Source organism: Musa acuminata, chromosome BXJ2-11 (genome assembly GCF_036884655.1).
Source record: "Musa acuminata AAA Group cultivar baxijiao chromosome BXJ2-11, Cavendish_Baxijiao_AAA, whole genome shotgun sequence".
Classification (NCBI taxonomy): Eukaryota; Viridiplantae; Streptophyta; class Magnoliopsida; order Zingiberales; family Musaceae; genus Musa; species Musa acuminata.
The window spans coordinates 31617947-31641678 of NC_088348.1; the positions used below are offsets into that span (position 1 = coordinate 31617947).

Sequence of the window (23732 nt, forward strand, 5' to 3'; positions counted from 1 at the left end):
GGTCCTCTCCTTTTCTTCAATTTTCTTTTCTGCTGTTTCATAAAAAAAATTATAGTGAGAGGTTTGTCTGATAAAAAAAAAAATCAAAATCATCATGTGAAAGTGAAATAAGTTGAGAAAGACACATACTGTGCTTGCTAGGGCTTTATTGGGTTTCTTGTTTGGAAGCCCTTTCACCTCACACGTGTGTAGACATATACTTGGCAACTTCGCATTATTGTTTGACGCATTAAGCACACCGACCGGCCCGCCCGCGACGTCGGCGGGTGGCGAGGGCGGCCCGGCATGGGGCAATATTTTTTTTAATTTAATGTTGAGAGATAGTTATAAGAAGCTTGCTATTTATAATTTTTTTACTATTGATAATCTCTTTATTATTAATATTAAAGAATAAAAAAATATTATTTTACTATTTATGATTCTCATATTATCAATTTTATTTTATTTTCTCGTAATCCCTTATTTCATCCTTACGAACGTCTCTCGAGATCTCGCTCGTCATCCTCTTGATATTGAGAAAAAAATAAAAAAAGAGGACAAGAAGAAAAAAAAATAGCAATATCATACTTATATGGATTACATCAAATTTGTTTAGTAGATATAGAGTTCGGTTTAGGTAGAAGATATAAAATGATTGATATTACCCACAATCTCTATTTGATTTCATAATTTGATAAATGAGATATTATGAAGGGTTACATCTTGATAAGATCATACTAAAGATTATTATCAACTTATGTCCTATTTAGAAGAGTCATTATCCTTCAATTATCGTAATTAATGTATAGAAGCCTGTCATGCCCAACACATAATGTGCATTCACTGTCAATGCGCTGGTTGGATGTGGTATTTATGGTGACTTAACGAAGGATTACTCGATCGAAAGTTGTGTTTATGGTTGATATGATATTTTTCTGAAATTATTTGGCTTTTGCACTGTATATAGGTTTCTGCGCAAGTTTTTTTTGCATTTCTTAGTCGTGTGATTTCTAAAGATCGGAATGATGATTATTAAACAAAGTTAATACCACTTGATTCAATATAACATCTTCACTAGCAAATTGAAAAGGTTAATATTTGGTTTTCGATGTGTCATAAGATGAACCTGTCGACAGTTTTCTAGATGCTACTTTCATGGTACAGTTTGATGTTCCATTTAGATACAGCCAAAAACAAGAACACATCTCAGACTCAAAAGTGTAGAAGATTAGGATGAAATCTTGCTTTCAATCTTATCAACAAGAGATTGGCTAAGATACACCATCATGTTACATGCCAAACAAACTCCAATTCACTAATACAGTCCACAATGCACCTGGTGAGCTCATATTTGTCCATAAGTCAACCCATAATATTTTCTAGAGGGCATCCATAGGCCAAAACATTTTCTTCATGAGTGTTCAGATCCCACAAGAAGATTCTTGAAAGAGTAGCAGAAGTTTGTGCTTGCTAGTGAGATCATTTTTCCGGTATGGTATCTGTGTCTTTCCTCTCAGTAAATTTTCCAATAAGAGAATTGCTTTATTTTGTGTATTTTGCATTGAAGAAGAAAACTCAGTTGCTAAAAGATACCACCCAAGAACTAATGACTTTTTCAATCATCAACTTTGAAACAGCAAAAATAGAACTTCAAAGAGAAAACCATAAGCGAGACCTTAACCAACTTGCTTAATCTTCCATCTGCTCTTTCTTTTCTGTTTAAAATCTTCAGGACCAGCAAGCTTTGTAGTGCTCGAGTTCATTTCTGCAGATAAACGTAGTGCTAATTCAAATTTTCCTGCCCTTTTCAAGTCACTGATAACTGAACGATAGGCATAAACAGAAGGATGTTGAGATTTCTTCATCTCTTCAAATGTCCCAACTGCATCTTCAACATGCCCTGCCCGTCCATATACATCAACTAGGGCAGTGTAAGTAAGCAAGTCCATCTCAAATCCTTGCTCAAGCATTTCAGTTGCAATGGTCTTGCAAAGATCAAGCCTACCAAGCCTCCGCAGACAGTTGATTAAGGTGCTATAAGTAATCATATCAGGAATATGCCCAAGATCTTTCATAACCATAAATTCAGCCATCATCTCATTTATTCGACCTGCTTTGCCCAATATCGCTAAAACTGTATTAAATGTAACCGTGTCCACTTTTGAATCCAGATTCTTCAACATTTGAAATATCATCAAGCATTTGTCAATCTGCCCAAATTTGGCGATCACGAAAATGATCCTGTTTATGACAGTAGGATCTTTACCAAATGTAATGTCACACACATCTTTGACGAAGTTGACTACCAGATCTGAATCAGCCACTTTCTGAAAAGCCTCTGCAACTTTGTTATACGAGGTAATATCAGGAGGCAGATTAGATATTAGCAAACTCTTGAAGACCTCGGAGAAAAGACTGAAATTATTTGATTCAACTATTGCCGTAAGAAGAATGTTATAGGTATTCAGACACACATTGATGTCTCTACTGTGCAAATGTCTTAACAAATAAGCACCATCTGACAGATTGCCTGATCTACAGAGTTTCTCAATATAAATAGTACAGATTTCCTTAACTGAAATTGACTCATCCTTCTCGGTAGAAATAAAGAGTTCCAAAGCCTTAATCGCATTTTCTTGTTCAACAGAAACCTGTGTTGTAATGGAATGTGAAAACAGAGTTGAAAATATAGAGCCAATGGTCATGTTATTGCATAAAACATTGTGAACAAGTGGGACACCCAAGATGTATCTCTGCAGGTAAAATTTTTTAGTTACACAAAAAGTACACGACTGTAAACAGACCTCATGCAGGGAACAAAATCTAAAAATCAGCAGAACCATGATGGAATGAACTGTTTTACATAATTTTAAGCAGTTATGGAAGTATTGTATATGGTTGCTTAATTCTACCTTGTAACAATTATTAGTACATGGCAATCTACTTAAATAATTTCCATCTAAAAGTAGGACAACCTGTATGGGGATAGAGTACAAAAAAATAGGGCATAGGAAGGGAATAGAGGAATAATGAAGATTCCGCTGAAAGCACACTTCATCTAAGTGGAAAGAATACCAGCAATGAAAACACAAAACATAAGATTCAAATAGATCCTGAACTTGTGGAATGAGATAGGGCGTTGAAGGCGACTTCTTCTAAGTAATTTTAATTGGTTATTTAGGTTGCTTCGTTTAATGTAGAAAATGTCATTGCAATGATGAGACCAAATATCCAGCAGTTCAAGGCAATGATAAGTTGTTAGATGACAAGGATTTTTTGTGGGTTGTTGGGTATACCACTTGTAGGTTGATAGAAGTAAATGAGAAGGAATATTAAGAGATGGAGAAGGTTTGAACAGCCAGTTGTAGGATTGGTTTTGTGGGGCTTTAGAGATTTTATAGCAGAATTAGAAAATACAGATAAGACATGGGAAGAAAGAATTGGAAATGGATAGTTATCTTGAAATCATTCTACATCCTCCACACTCAGTTTGCTCATGAATCATATGTATTAGCCGAAGCCAATTTTCATCAGTGTACTGTATATCCCAGTTATATTTCTGACAAGTTGTTCTGTGAATCCAGGTCTAAGGCAACCAGGGTCAAGTCAATTTTGTAATGGCAAGCCTTTCCTACTCCTGTATTTGTTGCTCCATATATAGAACACACAACACGGGAGTATTGTATTCTTGAATAAGCATGGATATTAGCATGTGAATGGATACAATGGAACTGATCGCATGACAAAACAAAGATACAAGAAGTACATAACCGGAGCATTGGAAAATAATTTTACAACGTTATATACAACAAATACATTACCATGATGTGTTACAATATGATATAAGTATGGAGTGAAAACAAGAGGGTCCATTTCTGATGATATTTTAATTAAACACTAGAAAGCTTCATCTGATTCATGAGATGTGGGCATGCACATATGATGTGATTTTTGGAGTAGATTCAAGAATCCATGAACTCTAATGCAATGATCACATCATAGGACACACTTTCAGCATTCTAGTAACTTAGTAAGCCACTTTAACATCTATGAAGAATACGCCAGTATCTAGTCTATTACATGCTAGACATTTCATGACTAGATATTATGTCTCTATAAACGTGTATTTTTTTTCACATTATTCACTATGTGCACTTCATTTTTCAGGCCTTGGTCCATTTTAATTTTACTCTGCTATATGAATTTTCTCATAACAGCTAAATACAGCATTACTGCTGTTATTTTGAAGCTCTGCTTATGTCAAAACCAACTTCATATTTTTTATGCGAGTGTGCAACCATGTATTCCAAGAATTCTAAGCTAAGCATCGGCTCCAATCTCAATATATATAAACCAACCCGACATGATTTCATTCCCTCATTCCGAAGTAATAACAAAATTTAATCTTCAATAAAATACTCGATAACGTGATTATGTTTCAGAGACAACATTCATCATCAAGATGGCAACTTCGAATCAGAAGTTGAATCCAATAGTATCTCACCAAAGAATGTGCCAATCATCGCATGCCTCGCCCTTTTAACCGGGACCGATCAATATGCCAAGACTCAAAATCAACGACAAAAGAACCTAGAGGGAACCACGCGGAAAGGGTAAGAAGACGAAGAGAAGGGTGACTTGCCAATCCTGTAGAATACGAGACCGACGGGAATCCACTGAGGTGAGGCGCAAAACCGCTCCTTCTCCCACGACTTCCGATCAAGAAGGCTCCTACAATCAGAGCGCAGTTACCACGGCGGCCTACGGAACACGGATGACGAAGGCTCGATCTGGAGAACAGAGTCCGCGGCAGCGGCCGACATACACGACGAAGCCAGTTCATTACTCCCTTCCCGCCGTCTCTGGCAGATCGACCTCTCCGAAGACGTCGTGCCTCTGCCTCCGCCTCGGGGTTTCCGGCAGTTCTATACGATCTTTGTTGCCTGCCGACGAACTCCACCACAGCGATTGTTTTCGGCGGAACAAAGCCTAGGGTTGTAGCCGAGCCCAGCCGAAGCCGAGCTTCGAGCTGCTCGGGCTCGGTTGCTTGGAGTTTCTATTGAGTTCAAACCCGGTTCAAGTTCGGTTCGAAATCGACTCGACCCTAAACTCGAATCGATGGAAATCGAAATGTTCTTTTGAGCAATAGTGAGACTCGTTGGCAGTGATGAGCGTAATAATTACGATAGGATTCACGTGACATCAGCTGCATCAGGGGATGTATCACGCCTTTATCGACTTGATGAGGCCCCCGATCAACGCGAATCGAAACGCCTACCAAAGCACATTAACACCCTATTCAGGCTTGATCCCTCACACTACGTCAGCATCGATGTCAGACGCTACCAGGAGTACGATCCTATGAGCAGGCACATCAGGCATATCAAGCACACCAAACAACGGTAACTCCCGTTATAAAAACCTTCGTGCTCCAAGGGAGAGGAGAGGAAAAAAGCACCACTCAGCTAAAGAATTCCCCTTCCACTATCTTTTAATTTGATCGTCAGAGGGGTCGTGTTGAGCTTCCCGACCCGACCTGTGTGAAGACGGTGACCTCCCACTAAACACTCAGGCGAGGAGCCCCCTCCCGGAGGAAACGACGATCCCGTCCCGATCGGACCATCACAACCGACCACCTCAGCGGACTCAAGGGTCGTTCTAGGAAGATCCCCTATTATCCGAATCTGAACTTCGCCGCGTCAACCCCGAGACCACGGCTCAAGTTGTTTCCCTAACAGCAGGAACTATTTGTTTTAGCTTATGTTCATCTCATAAAGAATCGATTATACTCCCATCATACATATATTAATTAAATTTTAAATTATGATTAATCGAGGACCATGATATATTAAAAATATAATCAAATCTATCAAATCTATCAAAATCGATTCTTTATGAGCAACGTTGAATCCTATTAAATTATGTCTATCTCAACAAAAAAAACGTAACGTCACGATTTCGAATCGAAAATAATTATATGCCTCCGGATACTATGGGACGGCGTTGAATCCGGAGCCGAATTGGATAGACCAGGATAGGCAACGTGGCACGATGCTGACCAGGATATGCATACGTTTTGTTGGTGGCCATGGTTACACGCTGCTCGACCCGTCGGCATCACGTGGAACATTGGCTGTCCCATTTATACGTGAAGCTATGGTTGTCCGTATTCCGAGGGATTTTTCCTTGATTTCAAACAATATTTTATTATATCATGATTTGATACCGCACCTAATCTTCCCCCAATTTGTATTGAGAATAGTTAATTACATAACTATAAGCAAGAGATTAGAGTGAAATACGCAGTTCTACTGGCTAAGCAAAAGGCAAAGGTTTGGATCGTAGGCATCTATCCGTCATCATACCAAGACGTGGCTAAGAAGTCTCCAAGTCAGCTATATATCCAAGCAAAACAGTACTGCTCGTACTTATTCGCCGGGGAGTAGATCAGCTCTATGCTTGGCATGGCCTCTTCCGACCTCAGTTCTCGTCTCTCTGCAGCCATGGAAACAACCAGCCAATGGTACTGTCTCTTCTCTCTGACTCGCACGCGCAGCACTCCATGGCTCTGTCTGTAAACTATTCCTGATTTCTCCTAAATTCCAGGGATTTTTCACAAGATATCCCAAGCGACATCGTCGTCCAGATCGGAGACGCTACTTTTCAGCTCCATAAGGTACGCGAGTCTTCCCCCCACACATATGTATGATCTTCTTCTATCTAATAATTCGTAGACCTTGTTATGCAGTTCGTGCTGGCGGCCAAGAGCGGGTACATCAGAAGGAAAGTGATGGAGTCGGAGAGCGCCAACCTTAGCTGCATAGATCTCTCGGATCTGTCGATCGGAGCAGAGGTGTTCGAGAGGGTAGCCAAGTTCTGCTACGGTGTCAACTTCGAGATCTCCGTGCGCAACGTGGCGGCGCTGCGGTGCGCGGCGGAGTACTTGCAGATGACCGAAGAGTACTGCCGTGGCAACCTGGCGGCGAGGACGGAGGAGTTCATCAACCAAGCGGCGGTGAAGACACTACCAGGGGCGGTGGCGTTGCTCCGGTCGTGCGAGGGCCCCCTCATCCCGATGGCCGAGTCGCTCCGCGTCGTGCAGCGCTCCGTTGATGCCATCAGCTTGAAGGTTCCTAACGATAATTATCCATGCTGTTTAATTAATTACTGGCAGCAATATATATATATATATATATATATATATATATATATATATATATATATATATATATGCTGTTTTTCTCAAGAGATTACAAATAATAATTCAATAAAATCTAAGCAAATCCCACAATAATATTAATAACGACTTCGTCGTCTAACTTATGCTCGTTGATTTAGCATGGTGTTATATCACCCTCGAAATCGAGCAATATAATTACTTTTACGTCCACCCTTTTGCATTAATTTAATTGTAGGCGTGCAAGGAGTTGAACCGCCCAACGCGTTCCCCACCGAACTGGTGGGCCGGCGAGCTCGCCGTTCTTTCCCCGACCTCCCTCCAGATGATCCTCATCGCCATGAAATCCCGCGGCGCCGACCCCAAATCCCTCGCTGCTGCCATTGTCGTCTACGCTGAGAATTTCCTACCCCACCTCCTCCACCCTTCCTCCGGCGCCAGCGCCCCAGCCGGCGGAAAAGACGGGACTCGGGAGCGCAGCCTTCTGGAGTCCGTTGTTTCCATCCTCCTTCCCGACTGCGACGCCCCACTTCCCGTCGGCTTCATCTTCTACCTTCTCCGGGCCGCCATCTTCCTCGAAGCCTCCGAGGGATGCCGGCGGGAGCTGGAGCGGCGGGCCTCCGCCTGCCTCGACCAGGCGACAGTCGCCGACCTCCTCACCATCACTCTAGACTATGCCGGCGAGCGTGTCGTGGATCTAGAAACCGCGCGGCGTATTGTGGCCGGCTTCGCGGAGAGGGAGGCTGGCGGCGGGGGCGGGGCGGTCTACAAAGGAGATAGTGGCGCCGCCGGCTGCTCCGCGGCGGTTCAGAAGGTGGCGCGTACCGTCGACAGCTTTGTTGGGAAGATCGCGTCAGATGAGGAACTCTCAGTGTCCAAGTTCACGGGGATCGCGGGAGCTCTCCCCAAGTCAGCTCGCCGCTTCGATGACGACCTCTACCGCGCCGTCGACATCTATCTCAAGGTCCAAATTACCCTACATGTGTAGGAATGTTTCTCCCTCTCAAGGAAGTCTTTTCAGTCATGGAACACAAGCTAATTACCATCGGTCTTGAATTGGGTATATACCGCAGGCGCACCCGGGGCTGGACGAGATCGAGAGGGAGAAGGCGTCCAGTGTGATAGACCCGTTGAAGCTGTCGTACGAGGCCCGGCTCCATGCTTCGCAGAACAAGCGGCTTCCCTTGCAAATTGTCCTCCATGCTCTGTACTACGACCAACTAAAGCAAAGGAGTGGAATGGAGGATGAGGCAGCGGCTGGGGCACCGGGTGCAACGCTGGGACCAGACCACGGGCTGAATGCCGACGTCTCGTTGATCAGGGAGAACGAGGCCCTGCGATCGGAGCTGGCGCGGATGAAGATGTATGTGTCGGAGATGCATCGAGGAGGAGGAGGGGGAGGACAGGGGAGCGGAGTCAAGGCCAGAAGCAAGAAGGCCATGTTCTTCTCCTCGGTTTCCCGGACGCTGGGGAAGCTTAATCCTTTCAAGCAGGGATCAAAGGATACTTCCAACATGGACGACGGTGTTGTGGTGGATGTGACCAAGCCCAGGAGGAGGAGGTTCTCGATATCTTAAAGACCAGAGATATCCATTGTGATGCTATCCCTATTCTTGTCGTCCTACTTCCTCTTTTATATATATATATATATATATATATATTTGTGTGTGTGTATCTGCTTGTTGTTTGTGTAAAAGAATTCTTCTTGACACAATATGATCATAAGTGATGGGGAATTCGTTAGTTTGTGTCCAAAATATCGGATATACATATCATATATAAATAGGATATTTTGATATTTTTGAATGTTTTTGTGTGAGTTAACATATGGCATATAAAAAAATATGCTTTCGATGTTTTATTTTGGATAGATATATCACACGTAAATAAGATATCTGAAATATTTATTTTCTTATGAAGGAACCTAGCATATCTTTTAACTCTCCAATTCTCCAATCAATTTATGATTTTATTATATAATGTATTATTTATTTTTTAATTTATTAATAAAATTTTATATCACAAAATATTTATATTTCTCCACAAAGTGATTGATTTCATCGTTCTTCAACCAAATTGGAGTTGATTTGATTTTTAAATTGTATTAATCAAAAGAATATTTAGATTTATTTGAATTGAATTGAATCAAGTATAATATTATTTGAAATGTAAATATATATCAAACATGTACTTATTGCTTATTTTTAACAATGCAAAATATTATTAATTTATTACTAATTTTGGGTACTTATTGCTTACTTTATCATCTAATATAAATATATGACAGGTCAAAATCAACTATAATTTTATATGCATAATTTTTTCGTTCGACGGATATAATTCACAATATATAAGAAAATTATTATGGGAATAATTGAATCATACCCAAGTAGATCCCCAGAAAATACAGGTGTCGTGGGACCCAACTGTTTGACCAACCAGAAACTTGGGGACGTTAAATAGCGGCGTCCATCGTACTCGGGCCCGGGAATTCTACTCATTCTAGGGTTACGCAGGTCCGGCGACGGCCCGAGCGCCGCTCCGCTCAACTGCTGTCAGATCGGGAAGCGGTTGCTCTCCTGCTTCTTGTGCTCGCGATTGATGAGAATATTTTTTTGGTTACCTATTTATTTGTGATCTTTGTCAGATTTTGCTTTCGTTACTGCAGTAATCTCTGTGTTTGCGACATCCATCGATTGCCATCTTCATCTCGCACGAGAAGCTGTGCGGTTTCCCAGAGTCCGCTGCTGATTTTATAGGGAGGGAAGGCGGAGCTGCGTGTATCGGAGGGGAAGGGCCGGCACCATGAAAGCGGCAGGTAGAAAGAATATTAGGAGGGCGTCGAAGGAGGACGGTATTTCGCTCCGAGAAGGCCAGGGCATCATGAAAGTTGTGTCTCTTCGCGGCTCCAACGTTATCGAGGTCGGGTGATGGCGCACATCGATGCATGAATCTTGATACTTAACAATTTCACCCATGTTTTCTACAGGTTACAGTAAATTAGAAAATCCCCTTTGCTTGATGTGATAATGATTCCTTTTTGTTGCATCTCTTATTGAATTTTGCGGTATGCTTGACATGGATGAATTACTACAATAAATGCAGTATCTTTGAATGCATCCTTTGATTGCCAGGAAGCACAAGATTATTATTGGTGACTTTTACATGTGCCTTACTCTTCAGTCGTTGTTCTGATTCTTTAGTGTCACTAAAGGGGTTTACTTGATAGATGGCTTCTTCAAGTGCGGCCAGTTTTTCTGATGTTTGAAGATTACCGGTTTGAAACCACCTCTTTGCATTGTTTTTGTGTTGTTTGTCGATTCATGTTGCCATCGCATGATATATTTGCTTCAAGCTATGATGCATATGGTTGTGACATTGGCTGTATTGTAGCTTAACTCTTGCGTCATTGTTATTTTATCTATCTCATCTTTATATAGGCAACAATCAGTCCAGCCCATAGAATCTTGATTGATGTTGTATTTTGGTTAGTAAATGATGTAGGATGGATTAAAGAGAACTTTGATTATAGTATAGTCCATTAAGTTCTAGCATTTGAAAATTTAGACCAACATCCACTTCTTGCCCTGCTTGGTATTCTGTAAATGCCTGAAAAAATACATGAAAATTGAATGTGATACTTCGCAAAGTCTCTGTGTGTATCAAGCCTGTCAAGAACCATATGCTGAAGTAGATTACAGTTTGAGACGTAGGTTGTTCTTTGAAGTTGGAAATTCAAGTTTGAGTTTCCTTTATATTAACTAACCTGATGCTTCTTCACCTCCAGTAACTTATAATCGTTTCGCTGTCTTCTCTTTTGTTAGGTCATGGATGCCAAAGGTGTTAAATCTCTCGCTTTATTTCCAGCCAAATTTCAGAAGAGCTTTTGGATTAAAACAGGTATGTAGCTTAAGCGAATGTATCAAGGGTCTTTTTTTTAATTTCTGACATGGACATACAAAAGTACAAGGAAAATCTGCTGTATGTGCAGTGTGTTATTGTTATCTTATATATCATATATTAGTCAACATTAGTCAAGGACGTGGAATTGCCTCCATATGTGACATTGGATTGCTTCCACCATCCAGGAAGTTTCGTTGTGGTAGATGAAAGTGGAAGGGAGAAAGCCCTTGAGTCAGGTAGCAAGATAGCATGTATGGTTTCACAAGTTCTCTTCCATGACCAAGTTCGAGCACTTGAAAAATCTTTGGACTGGTGAGTTGCTTGATGATTCATGAGTTTGCATAATTTGCTTTCATGCATCGGTTCTGTAAACATTTATACGATAAAGACAGAAAACTGTAGGGTGTTTATGTAGTATCTTTAACCTTTATACTTGATTTTTAAAGAACTAAAACAAGCAACTCTATGCTTGTTTATATGCAGTATAAAATCCATCGACCAATACAAATTTCTGGTTTATATGCATTGTTTGGTTGCCATGTTGCATTGTCTGATCTGTGCATCATCTAGCCATATTACTACTGGTGTGTTTCTTTCATCGATGCAGGCCTGCTATATTCAGAACCGCAACACCTGATGATAGCCACCAAGAGTCGAAATCACAATGCAAAGAAGAAACGGGTTCTGATAGTGAGGATGGCCTCCCACCACTCGAAGCAAATCTGAACAGAAATAGGCCTATCGAGCTGTATTCCGATAGCGATTCAGATTCTTGTCCTGCTTCCTAGCACACTATCGATCAGTTGAAGGGACAATTTCTTTGATGTATTTTGATGTCCGTAACACTGCTTGTCTTTGAAAGATGGTGATGGACTGCTTATTCTGCCCGAATTGGACTGAATCAGGAGTCCTGTGTTCTCTTACACTTGTGTTGGATACTGAAATCACTCGTCACACTTGTGTGGCCGTGATGGGATTACCTTTCAAATTGGACCTACCAAAGGTAACATATACGGGGATCTTTACTTCATCTTTTGCCTTGTGGATCAAATTTCTCTCATTGTTTCTTGTAATGATATATATGCAGCGCATCATACGAGCACAACGGGAGATAAGGTGAACGTAGGCCATCGATGAATTCGTGGTTAATTGGATCGGTGTCTTGGTTGCATGAGCTGCTAGTCCGATCTCCAATCGTATCGATGGTTTAATGGTTTTAAATCAAGTTAGAGTCGGGTTTTGATGGTTTGATTTTTTTTTTTTTAATCAAAATCAGAATCGATTGTTCTAATTTAGTTTCGAGCCGATAAAAAAAATCTTATAAATAATGAATATGTTCCTTCCAATAATTTAGTGATATCTTGAAACATTAAAATAGACTATTTCGATTCGCATTCAGAAATAGAATCACTTGTAATTGATTTAGTTTTAGTTCCATATGATTCTAAAATTGATATTATAAATCAATATACCTCGAAAAAATGTGTGTAATCGAAAGAAAAAGGTTCGAACGAAGGATCGAATGCTCACTTGAGAGTTTTTATGAACTTAGTTGCTCGTTTCACGAACGAATGATCAATTTTATGCTTAGTCGCTCGTTTCACGAACGATCGATCGATTTACATAAAAATAAAAGTTTTCATAGACAAGAGTAGTCCCTACGGCTTAAAAATTAATATCGATAAGGATAGACAATTGATCTTGATTTTTAAAACAAGTTAATCAAGGAAAATATTTGTATAATGCTCCTCCAATTATCACTCGAGGATATAAAGAAAATATTTTTTGAAGTATTATTTTGACATGACATTTATATGGCTCGATTGTCGATCGGATTACCACGAAATTCTATAGATAACCATAACATCACGGCTAGCTAGACACCCTCTCTCATGAAAATTTCGTTTCGTCTGACCTTACTTTACGTCGGCATCTCACCGATAAAGCTTTTGAGGAAACATTTTGTGTGACTAGGACGGTCAATGATGGCCACTGTGTCATCACGGACGATGGTTGCAACACTGTATGCATACCATGCCGGCTGACGTCAACGTCATCTCCGTTGACTGCCTCATCCATTCTTTAGACACCGAAATGAATGACGTCATCTCCTTCCACGTCATTCATTCATTCATTAGCTCTCGGAGCAGCAACCATAGGCACACAGAACAAATAAATATTTCTTTTCAGAAATATTTACAAACTTGATCTTTCATTATATCGAGACCAAAACTCTATACTTTAGATAAACTTGAGCGATAGAAGAGTCGTATCGAGTACATCGCGACTTAGGTTTTGTAAGTCGTTCGACTCATAACGATTTTACGATGAAAGTTTTGTCGAACCAGACAAGCTATGTGATATCTGTTGTCAGGTTAGACTTATGGTAATCATTATATTAAGTTTAATATAGTTAATCATGATTTGTCATAGTTAATTTGAGATGCAATGTCCAAATCTCTTAGGAATATAAAATCAATTGCTCATTTGGATCCATTCATTTGTTGGATGGTCATTTTAGTCTGACCATTCAACACATGGATTCTATGGTTTGACCCATGGAACATTTTGCCAACACATATATATATATATATATATATATATATATATATATATATATATATATATATATATATATATATATATTTATGCACCCATTACTTATGTTTTGGGATTAATCTAAATCTAGGCTTCAAATCTCTTATACAACCTTCGATATATTCTAAAAGAAAATTTCTCATAATCTATCTAAGAAAAAACTAGAAACATTAAAATGTTCTTCCTAAAAATTATAGAATATAGGAAGGATAATTGTAGAATAAAAATTCCCAATCTTGCCTTCATGATTATTTTCGCATTTGAATTCCTAAAACTACAAACAACTTTGTTCGCCAAGTAATATGGCATATACATTAATAAAGACTCCACGATACTTGGCAACACTAACACATCTGTCAGATTGGACTTCCATTATTACCTACCTATACACGATGTAATCGAACATTCTACGAAGATGACTTTATACACTTGAGCCTTTTGTGCATATCCATTGACCAGGACCGAAAGGGACGGTCAGCAGTCGTCACTGCAAATGTATAGTCAACCGTGTGTCTGAACGAAGAGAGGACATGTCCACAAGCCCCCTTCCTCTCCCTTTCCGAGCGAGAGAGAACCACAGGAGAAACTTACCCGCCAAGTAATAATCAATGCTGCATCTCGTCATGTTGTTATGTATCCTTGTCCTTCGGTTGGTGTTCTTGTGCGCAACCATCCAAAACGAGAGATCTTTCTCATTTCTCTTTCTCTGACGTTCAACTCCTTTTTAGCATGCCAATTCTGAATCGTGTGACATAGGAAGGAGCACTGTACTCGTTGATGAAGACAATTAGTGATAACTTTGATTAGTATTATTGTGCTTGGCAATACTGTTTTCTTCTGTCGCTCGTCATCTTTGAACATTAAATATAGCTTACGAGTTTGACAGAACTCATTTGCGGAGGAATTCATGATCTCGGAAGAATACTGCTTGCATGCAATCAGGAACACGATGTGGGGGTATCAAAGCTTAAACTTTTGTCGTTCTCTTAATCACGTAGTTAGCTATCATTAATATTTCGAAAAATTATATTAACATTCTTATAATTACAAAAGTAAAATATCTATATCCATTTATCTTAACTTCATCGATTTTATAAACAAAAATATGAAAATAATAAATAATAATAATAATTTTAAAATTACAATTGATAGTAGGAGATGGTGAAACCGTTAAAGAGTATATGTGGTTATTATGGATAAGGAGAACAATGATAAGAGGTAAGAGAATCTCTACATCTGCATTGACTCTAACGTAGTTATCTCGTAGCCCTTTCGTCGATCGATAATTGGTTAATGATAATATAGATATAAAGTGATGAAAGGGCCACTCAATAATTGTGTCAAGATTGATACAAATGTAAGCAACTCTTATCTCTCGCCACTGTTCTCGTTATCTACAATAACTATCCTGTGGCTCCTAGCGGTCGTCCGTCACTACCTTTGTCACCACTAATTGAAACGTTAAAATTATCTTTTTACCTTTTGTTTTCATATTTTTGTTAGTAAAATTGAAGTCGATAGGATAAACGGACCTAGATGTTTTACTTTTATAATTATAAGAATATCAATATAATTTTTTAAAGCGTAAAGACTATAATACTAAGAGCAATTAACTATACTATAAAAAGTATGTGATTTTATTTTATTTTAATGATGTTTTTATGTTTAGAAATATTTTGATTATTTTATTAATATTTTACTCTCTTTTTTTCCTCTGTCTAGAAGTATCTACTTCGGAAGAAGTGCACAGTAACTAATGGATTGAGGCATCCAACGCTCTCTTTATAACATCATAAAAAGAGTCTCTTCAAATACAACATAAATATAAGCATGTTTTCTCTACTTATAATATTATTTTATATCGAATTAAAACTAATTTGAGCATTAAAGGATTTCAAATATTAATAACAATTATCACATCTCGATGAAAAAAATAATATTACTAATTTTTTATTCTTAAATTATTGCAATAATCTATTAAACAAATCTTTTGTAGGTAGAGATAGTCAAAACATCAAATTTACTCGGTATCATCAACTACGAGAATAGGGTTTTTTGGTCCACCCAATCGATGAGGACCATACATAGTATATTCACAACACTAAATATATATCTGTATGTTTCCCCCTTTTTTTTGTGAGATTAATAGTATGGTTATTTTCCTTTGTCCACAAAGGCGTCGCGAAGTTCCATTTAGTAAAGGAGATAAATAGAGGCCGGTGGATGTGGCCGACTTCAGTTCTCGATTTGTCTTTGCGTTGACCAAACGCTGCGCAATGACAAAGACCTCACCCCGACCTTTGCTTTCGTGTAGTTTCATTCCGGCGTGACACGCGTGAGTCTGACCGCGTCTTCGTTAGCCGCGTAATAACTCGTACTACCAATCCACACAATACGTGTAATGGGCACATATGCCATGCGTATAACGTATGTGCTAACCTGGCATCGTATAATCTACATATATTATGTGGCGTGGGTCCCGCGGCGGCTAGAAATAGACATCGGCACCCACGTCGAAATGATAGAACGTCGCTGCCGGACACGTAACGGTGCTTGAACGTACGTACAGACCGTATACGTTCACATACGTTAGTTGATGTCTGGGTGGTTAGTGGACATCCACTGGAAGGAGCTTTATATATGCTGAGCTACTACTGAAAGGGGGAGGAGAAGCTCATCAAATCACTGATGGAGATGGAGATGGTTGCTCCACGCTACACGTCGCCGGGATGCAACCATGCGACGGTGATAGAGGAGATCAATCGTGCACACGAGCTGACGAGCCAACTGCAAGCTTTTCTGCTGCCGTTGCTTCCGAGCAGTAGCTGGTCGGAGCTGGCCATAGATCACTTGACGGAGATGATCAAGTGCTATAACTCGGCTCTTTCCAAGCTCCGGGCTGCTGGTGGACGCCGGTCAACGCCGTTGGATGCCTCCGGTCACTGCGCAGATGATCAGAAAAGGAAGAGCTTTGAGGGTAGCGACTGGCCTGTTGTTCCCAAGAAAAGGTAAATCTGTTCATGCCGCAGCTGAGATCTTCTGTGAAGACTCCAGTATTATGATCTGATGTGTTTAGCTTCGCATAGATCGAGTCTTAGCTTCCGCTTTTGCTTGCAGGAGGAATGAGAACTGTCGTCCGATAGTCACATCGGTCCTGTATGATGGGTACCAGTGGAGGAAGTACGGGCAGAAGGGTATCCATGGCGCCACACATCCAAAGTACGTAATCCCTCCCCTAAATCCATGCGTATTGTTCACCAGATCAAGTGGAATCTGAATCATATACATATATAAACCTGAAATTTGGGGAATGAGAATTGAAATCTCACGTCGGTTCACGAAAAGGAGGAATGCGTTTTGAGATGCATCACCGATGCCATCGTCCTAAATATTCTCCTCTGCAGAAGCTACTTCCGGTGCACTTACAGCAAAGATCAAGGATGCCCAGCCACAAAGACGGTGCAACGGGATGAGAGCGATGCTGATCCACCCAAGTATCGCGTGGTTTACCGCATGGCACACACCTGCAAGAATAACATGGACGCCAACTTCCCTTACGCGATGGAATCATCTTCCAATGACACAACCTCGGTCGTCATCCAACACCAGCATTTTTGCCCCCCATCAGCTGCCACTCCCAACCCTAGCCAGAGTAGCTGCCTGTCCAATGGTGATCAAGAGCTGATTCAGCTCTTTTCCCCCGAGGAAGTTCCCGGCACAGGACTCGACATGAAGGGTGAGATACTGAGCTTACCATGGTCATGGGAATCCCTCGAACTGGATGCATATTTGAAGACAATGACGGATAGCATGTATTGATTGAAGAGATAGATAGACAGCAGCTGATAAATGTGAGTGAAAGTCCTCCACCGAACGAGTAATATCTTCAAGTCTGCTCATTGTAACCAGCGAACAATCGAATCATGCTGGGGTTAGTTGAACGAGTAACGTTTCTACTCTACGATGCTTTAGAGAACAGTATAATAGATATTCTGAAATGCTTTTATAGGAACCAAAAGAAGAGCTGCTTTATGTGTGTGTATATATATATATATATATATATATATATATGTATATAGTGTGGGTGTGGGTGTGGGTGTGGGTGTGTGTGAGAAGTCGGAAATCATGCAGTCAGAACGCAGGGTTTGAACCCAAAGAAGAAAAGGTGGTAAGTGATGACGTCGGTTGGACGGTCTCATTCTTTGTTATTCATTTATTATCAGAATCCGCGTGGGATTAGAGTTTTCTTCCTTCTTCAACATAACATGCTTGGAGCAAGTCCTATGTCTAGCTAATTAAAGAATTGATTATTATTACCTACATAGTATTGCTATAAGATCTTTTCTATGACTTAAACCTTAGTTCTAGAATCGATAGTTTCAATTCGAGATCGACAATTTCGATGAAACCAAAATCATAATTTAAAATAAAAAAATTTATATTTTTACAAATCCTAAATTATCGATTTCGGTTCTTAAAAATTAAGAAGTATAACTCAACCATCTAAGTTTAGTTTCGATTCAATTTGAAACCAATGAACCATCAAATTGGTTCGGTTTTGATTAGATTATAGTTTAAATCGATCTATGGTCAAAACTATATCGGAATACCCAAATGATAAGTAAAATAAGATATGACATTGAAACGGGGAAGAGAGACCCAAAATTCTAAATAGTGGGTTTTATATTGATTTGTTTTCTCTCTCCCATTTTATTTGTTCTTCATGTGTAAGAAGAATAGAGCAAATGTGAATACGAAGAAGTCTTGGGGGAAAAGAGAGTTGCAGACCGCTTGTGAAGCTGAAGATTGCGTTTTGGAGGTCTCTTTTTCGTTTCTTTTGGGTGCCTTTCCGTCCAAGTCACCGTCGGTGTAACTTCGTTTCCTTGTTGGATAAACTCACCACGAGATATATAGATTTATCGTCGTCTTCGTCTTCGTCAAAGCTGTTCCTCGGTCCATGCGGCCGACGAGGCTAAAGCTTGCTAAGTAAGCCTTTACGCATGTAGGCGTGACTTTGATTGACCATCATCATCTTGGGAGGCATGACAGCACCTAACTTTGTATACTACCAAGTTTATATCAAAACATGAACAATCAATATAAAATGCTATCATGCTTGCATGGGAACCACTCCCTCCTTTCACTAATTTAATCCAAATTCAGTCTCAGGATTCTCACATAAATACTAAAATATTGTTTTCTAGATAAAATTCGAGAAGCACTATGAACAAAATACATATATTTTATTTTGTTTGAAGAATTATTTTATTTAGACATCAAGAAATAAGGATTAAACCTATAATCCACATGTACTGTTGAAAAAATACGATAAAGAAGAAGATGAAAATACTATGGAAACAAATAACAAACACAAGATCAATAATATTATAGGAAATATATTTAGGCTTGAAACGTGTATAAACACTTTACTAAAAACGATATTTGCACCTTCTTCTCAATAAGATTGCTATGAGTTTGATACAAATAGTTTTAGTAGATATGACAAGCCTTAAGAAGATCTGTATTAAGCAAAAAATAAAGATTCTTCAAAGAGGAATTAGAGAATGTCTAATTCAGTCACTTGGAGAGTAAAGAAGAAGAGTATGAAAAAGATGTTCATTATTTACCCTCAAATATCTATTTATAGATATTTTTCTCAAAAGATACAACATTTGAAAAATAACTACAAAAGAAATCAACTTTTCAAATAAATCTTTTGAATTTTTTTTTAAATTTGAACAATTTATAACATGTACATCTATCATAAATTTTTTTAGAAAATATTTTAGTCGATATAATATATATATATATATATATATATATATATATATATATATATATATATATATATATATATATATATATATATATTAGAGAAGATGCTTCAAAACTTCAAAATTCTTATTTACCATCTCTCACAATCTCTATCTATAGGTCTCTTTTGACTTACTCATATCTTGACTAAGATTCTTAAAATTTAAAAAAAATTAATTATAAAATTAAATTTAATATTTTAATTTTTTTTATAAATTAAACTTTAAAAAATTATTATGAAAAACTTCTAAGTTTGATGTAATCTTCCTCGATGTTATTGTTATGTAAATTATTTTCTAAAATATCATAATTTTGAGAATAGTCATTCTTATGTTCAATCGATCTTATTGGTCCGATTCAATTATAAAATATTGATTTGTTTGGAATCAATTTGTTAGATTTCTTGAACCAATCTCTAAATACAAAATCAATTTAATTAGTATAGAATATTCTCAAACTTTATAACTTCAAATAACGATGATTATTTCAACATTAGTGACATCTTTTCTTTTGAATCTTTAATTGTTGGTTTTTATAAAATTTTCTTTTATATGCCAAGATAAAATCACTTTCATACCTCCAACGAAAATATAATTATTTGTCCCAATAAAATAGTATCCACATAAATATATATATTTTAATTTATTTTGTAGAAGGATATATATACATCTTTCTTAAATATTTTATAAAATCAACAATGCTTCTCTTCTTCTGTCTTAGCTTCAAAGATTCATAAAACAATATTTTTATATAGTTTATTGAAAGATAAGCTTCACTGCTTTTTTTTATATTCCTCTTTCTTAAAAAATATTTTTTTACTATTAAATCTCTATTTATCTTTAAAATAATCCAAAATAAATATTTTTAAGACCTTTGACATGAGAAAAGTTTTCATCATTATTTTTCATCTCCAATAATCTTTTCTATCAAATATGGGTAATAACGAGATCTAAAATAAATTATAAAAATCATCATTTATGTCTTCAATCTTTTCTTTTAAAGATGATCAAACTTTTTCTTTGCAAGCTTTCTTTATTTACTAATCGATGTTGTGATAACTTCTTCTTCTGTTCGTCATCTTTCTCCTACTCCTCTTATTTGATGAGTTGCCATGATCAGATTTGCTCCTCATCAATTTGATGATGTAATTAATTCTTCTCTCTCTCTCTCTCTAGTATCTTTTTCCTCCTCATATTTTCTTTCTCTATAATGTCTCTCTCTAACATCACTAGTTATCTATCTAAATAGCTCTAATTCTCTATATATAGTGTTATTTCTCTCGTTAAATAATAATATATTTTCTCATTAAATAATAACTAAGATAAGTTATTATAGTGTTATTTTTCACGTTAAATAATAATTAAGACTCTCGAATGAGATAAGTATTTACGGCATCTATTTTTCTTTCGACAATCATTTTACTCTTACGCCCTCTCTCTCAGTCCTTTATTTATAGAGGGATAAACTCAAAACATTGATTTTAATTACGATAGAGACTTCTATCTTCGCTAAGACTCCTAAACCAAAAATATTATATTTAATTAAAAAATTTAATTTAATATTCTAACAATGAGATGGAGATAATTTAATATTCTAACAATGCTAGTCATAAGCATGTTTATTTTCGTCTTAAAAAAGACTTTAAATTTGAGATTTCTTGAAAAAAATAAAAATTAAAACATATCAAAAATATAAAAATATCAAAGCTTTGGATAAGTTGTAACATAATTTTTTATTGAATTGATAGTCCTTAATCCATCTAGAATTAATTACCATGATTTCATAATAGAGCACAGAATATGTATGCACATGAGGGCATCCAACAATAATATATATAAATATACCTCAACTAACCCTAATGGCGGGCATGTTTTAGCTTCCTTGGAAGGCTTAACTCTGAATCCGTTGCCCATCGGCATCCTCGATGGCATCTACGAAACAGAGGAAGGGGAATCAAAGTTTCTTTAGTGAGAGAATCTCATCCACTTGTGCTAGAAATGAATGCAGAATTCCAAGCTCCTGGAGGACTCCTCTTGACGGCATCGGCGTACGTGAGCTCGGTGACGGTCGCTCTGTCGGGCTTTATTGTCCACGTTCCTTAACTCTGCTCATCTCATGCATCGCCACCGCCTTTAAGTCCCTTCCTCGTAACCCAGTACGTGCACCCTTTGATGGAACGCAAGCAAGACGAAGATACAAGGCTCGCTTGTCGAAAGGAGGATAAGGAGCAAGCGATGGATCTCAAGACTCTGTCGCTCAAAGATCTCATCGAGGGTCAAGAGTCGGCCACCCAACTCCACACCATTTTGCAGGACATACTGCCGCTGCTGAAGAGCGGCTCTGCTTCCACTGCTGCAACTCTCATGACAAGGATTTTGAGCTCATTTTCTCGACCAATTTCTTTACTAGAAGTTCAGGGGATGGTAGAAGGTCTGCCAAATACTCGTGTTTCTGATGAACGGAGACTGGATGCATCCAGCGATAAGAGAAAGCTCCACCAGCCCGGTAAAAGTGGCTACAGACGCAGGTAATCAAATTCTCTCCCTGCTTGTAGTTTTTCCATCATAATAATCCTAGCATCATGCTGAAGAAATGGCTACAGACGCGGGTAATCTAATTCTCTCCCTGCTTGTAGTTTTGTAGAAGCTAATTCATCAAACTGCTTTTTTTTATTCGAGAGAAAAAAATAAGAGTGGAGTTTTGATCATACAGTGTCTGTCTTTCTTGTTGACTCTGATGATGTTTCCTTCTGCCATGCAGAGCTCATCCATGTACGAACACGAGAGTTGTATCAGAGACGATGGATGATGGTCATGTTTGGCGAAAATACGGGCAAAAGAACATCTGCACTTCAAAATTTCCAAGGTCTCTGTCTTTTTCTTTTGGTTGATTATCTCATAATTTATATTCGTAATGCTTGGAATATATTGAATATATTCCTTGAAATGGCTTGCATCTGTCGCATTGGATTATGTCGAAGCTGGTCTTCTCAGGAGCTACTACAGATGTGGCCACAAATATGACCGAGGTTGCCAGGCCACAAGACAAGTACAGAGATCGGAGGAGGACCCCTCTATGTTCGTGATCACTTACATGGGACAGCACGCGTGTGTGGGCGGAAGCACATCACCCAGTCCGCCCTCACCCTGCGTCATCAGCTTTGGATCGAATGCTGTACAAGAGAAGTCCTTCCCCTCCCCCATCCCTTCACGCGACGAGGAGCTGCCAAATGACTCGACTCCATGGACTTCTCCCACGGAACTAATATTTCCAGACTTCCCGATTTACTTCGATTCTGTTTCCACGGCCACGTCCGGTTGCCACGCTTCTGCTGATAGCTTAAACTTGGAGTTCAATCCTGAGGCATTAGAGTTTGGTGGTGTGTTCTGCTTTGGACAGGGTGAGCCACTGCATCAGATATAGCTTCTGATCGTAAGGTTTAGTGGCATGAAGACGACAGGGCTACTCGTAATCTGTAGCGTACGATGTCTTACTACTCGTAATCGCTCTACCCTTGAATCTGAAGAATAAAACTGCTCTTTGTCTTTGTTTCTCCCCTGTGGAGCACATCCTGTTAACATGGAGCTCTGTTGTGTGGGGAACAATACATCAAAGATGTTATATTATGGAATGGATGGCGAATAACATTCTTGCGGCCTCCCATTCGATGATGGCTCTCCGGCATCCCACTGACGTTGTTTAGTAGATGTCCTCGTTCCTTCGGGAAAGAAGAAGATTTGGTCTCCCATCTTTCGTGGGGTTGTCTTCCACCGACTTCCCATCTCGAGAACAGAGTATCTTCATCAATATTCAAAAGAAGTCGAGTAACACAGTTGTTCATTAATATTTTAACCATGATATTCTAAAAGGGAGAAGAGAAGAACTTGAAAATGAAAAGAGAATTCAGAGATAAATAAATTAAAATATATGAAAAAGTTGACCTTTTTTTTTTTTTTTTATGCCTCTTAAGAGAATATATTTTTGTTTATATAACTTCCAAGTTTTTTTGGAGTGAGTCATGAATCTTCAATCATTAGCTCTGATACCACTTTATCGGTGAGGGAGAGACCTCCTTGAAAACTAAATTATTCAAAGAGTACTTTCAAGATCATTAAATTATAGTATAATCTTTTTATTTATCCTCTCATATAAATTATAAAGATTTTATATATTTCTCTCATCATTTTTAGAAACCCTATAAAGACATCAAGAAGCACCCAATGTTAAATCATCTGTCCTATCTAATTGATAAGATATATTA

The 23732-nt window shown here is 38.5% G+C and overlaps 5 protein-coding genes across 8 annotated transcripts; 4 read left to right on the forward strand and 1 right to left on the reverse strand.

Moving 5' to 3' along the window:
• Window positions 1-1198: 1198 nt before the first annotated feature.
• On the reverse strand, window positions 1199-5019 carry LOC135627041 (pentatricopeptide repeat-containing protein At1g11900-like). The gene is made up of 2 exons (XM_065132992.1): window positions 4622-5019; window positions 1199-2630 (listed from the first exon to the last, which is right to left on the reverse strand). Exons 1-2 carry the CDS (start codon window positions 4820-4822, stop codon window positions 1656-1658), a joined length of 1176 nt encoding a protein of 391 aa, XP_064989064.1. The 5' UTR covers window positions 4823-5019; the 3' UTR covers window positions 1199-1655.
• A 1317-nt stretch (window positions 5020-6336) lies between these two features.
• On the forward strand, window positions 6337-8899 carry LOC103972223 (root phototropism protein 2). 2 transcript variants are annotated; one of them, XM_065132576.1, is made up of 5 exons: window positions 6337-6502; window positions 6586-6655; window positions 6714-7108; window positions 7395-8120; window positions 8230-8899. In XM_065132576.1, the coding sequence occupies exons 3-5, from the start codon at window positions 6722-6724 to the stop codon at window positions 8731-8733; spliced, it is 1617 nt and encodes a 538-aa protein (XP_064988648.1). In that variant the 5' UTR covers window positions 6337-6502; window positions 6586-6655; window positions 6714-6721; the 3' UTR covers window positions 8734-8899. The 2 variants fall into 2 exon arrangements, with proteins under 2 accessions (XP_064988648.1, XP_009384759.2); XM_009386484.3 differs by having other exon boundaries at window positions 6346-6502; window positions 6728-7108.
• A 709-nt stretch (window positions 8900-9608) lies between these two features.
• LOC135627315 (uncharacterized) lies at window positions 9609-12307 on the forward strand. Of its 3 annotated transcripts, XR_010492585.1 has the most exons (6): window positions 9609-9726; window positions 9825-10078; window positions 10981-11056; window positions 11245-11371; window positions 11667-12062; window positions 12147-12307. XR_010492585.1 is itself a non-coding variant. In XM_065133363.1 (5 exons), exons 2-5 carry the CDS (start codon window positions 9962-9964, stop codon window positions 11845-11847), a joined length of 501 nt encoding a protein of 166 aa, XP_064989435.1. In that variant the 5' UTR covers window positions 9609-9726; window positions 9825-9961; the 3' UTR covers window positions 11848-12089. The 3 variants fall into 3 exon arrangements, 2 of the variants coding, with proteins under 2 accessions (XP_064989435.1, XP_064989436.1); XM_065133363.1 differs by lacking the exon at window positions 12147-12307 and having other exon boundaries at window positions 11667-12089; XM_065133364.1 differs by lacking the exon at window positions 12147-12307 and having other exon boundaries at window positions 9634-9726; window positions 9804-10078; window positions 11667-12089.
• Window positions 12308-16329: 4022 nt separating this feature from the next.
• Window positions 16330-17701, forward strand: LOC103972225 (transcription factor WRKY45-2). The gene is made up of 3 exons (XM_009386488.3): window positions 16330-16665; window positions 16775-16876; window positions 17062-17701. Exons 1-3 carry the CDS (start codon window positions 16346-16348, stop codon window positions 17474-17476), a joined length of 837 nt encoding a protein of 278 aa, XP_009384763.3. The 5' UTR covers window positions 16330-16345; the 3' UTR covers window positions 17477-17701.
• A 4004-nt stretch (window positions 17702-21705) lies between these two features.
• LOC135627602 (probable WRKY transcription factor 70) lies at window positions 21706-22894 on the forward strand. The gene is made up of 3 exons (XM_065133727.1): window positions 21706-21998; window positions 22232-22336; window positions 22465-22894. The coding sequence occupies exons 1-3, from the start codon at window positions 21706-21708 to the stop codon at window positions 22892-22894; spliced, it is 828 nt and encodes a 275-aa protein (XP_064989799.1).
• The last annotated feature ends 838 nt before the right edge of the window (window positions 22895-23732 follow it).

Bases quoted from the DNA above. Each gene is read 5' to 3' on its own strand.
- LOC103972223 (XM_009386484.3), top strand. From the start codon at position 6,435: ATGCTTGGCATGGCCTCTTCCGACCTCAGTTCTCGTCTCTCTGCAGCC. The intron at 6,503-6,585 runs GTACTGTCTCTT...CCTAAATTCCAG, and splicing joins ATGGAAACAACCAGCCAATG to GGATTTTTCACAAGATATCC. The intron at 6,656-6,727 runs GTACGCGAGTCT...CTTGTTATGCAG, and splicing joins CTACTTTTCAGCTCCATAAG to TTCGTGCTGGCGGCCAAGAG.
- LOC135627041 (XM_065132992.1), bottom strand. From the start codon at position 4,822: ATGAACTGGCTTCGTCGTGTATGTCGGCCGCTGCCGCGGACTCTGTTC. The intron at 2,631-4,621 runs GCAAGTCACCCT...ATTACAACACAG, and splicing joins TCTCGTATTCTACAGGATTG to GTTTCTGTTGAACAAGAAAA.
- LOC135627315 (XM_065133363.1), top strand. From the start codon at position 9,962: ATGAAAGCGGCAGGTAGAAAGAATATTAGGAGGGCGTCGAAGGAGGAC. The intron at 10,079-10,980 runs GTCGGGTGATGG...CTCTTTTGTTAG, and splicing joins GCGGCTCCAACGTTATCGAG to GTCATGGATGCCAAAGGTGT. The intron at 11,057-11,244 runs GTATGTAGCTTA...TCCACCATCCAG, and splicing joins GAGCTTTTGGATTAAAACAG to GAAGTTTCGTTGTGGTAGAT.
- LOC103972225 (XM_009386488.3), top strand. From the start codon at position 16,346: ATGGAGATGGAGATGGTTGCTCCACGCTACACGTCGCCGGGATGCAAC. The intron at 16,666-16,774 runs GTAAATCTGTTC...TTTTGCTTGCAG, and splicing joins CCTGTTGTTCCCAAGAAAAG to GAGGAATGAGAACTGTCGTC. The intron at 16,877-17,061 runs GTACGTAATCCC...TCTCCTCTGCAG, and splicing joins CATGGCGCCACACATCCAAA to AAGCTACTTCCGGTGCACTT.
- LOC135627602 (XM_065133727.1), top strand. From the start codon at position 21,706: ATGGATCTCAAGACTCTGTCGCTCAAAGATCTCATCGAGGGTCAAGAG. The intron at 21,999-22,231 runs GTAATCAAATTC...TCTGCCATGCAG, and splicing joins AAAAGTGGCTACAGACGCAG to AGCTCATCCATGTACGAACA. The intron at 22,337-22,464 runs GTCTCTGTCTTT...TGGTCTTCTCAG, and splicing joins TGCACTTCAAAATTTCCAAG to GAGCTACTACAGATGTGGCC.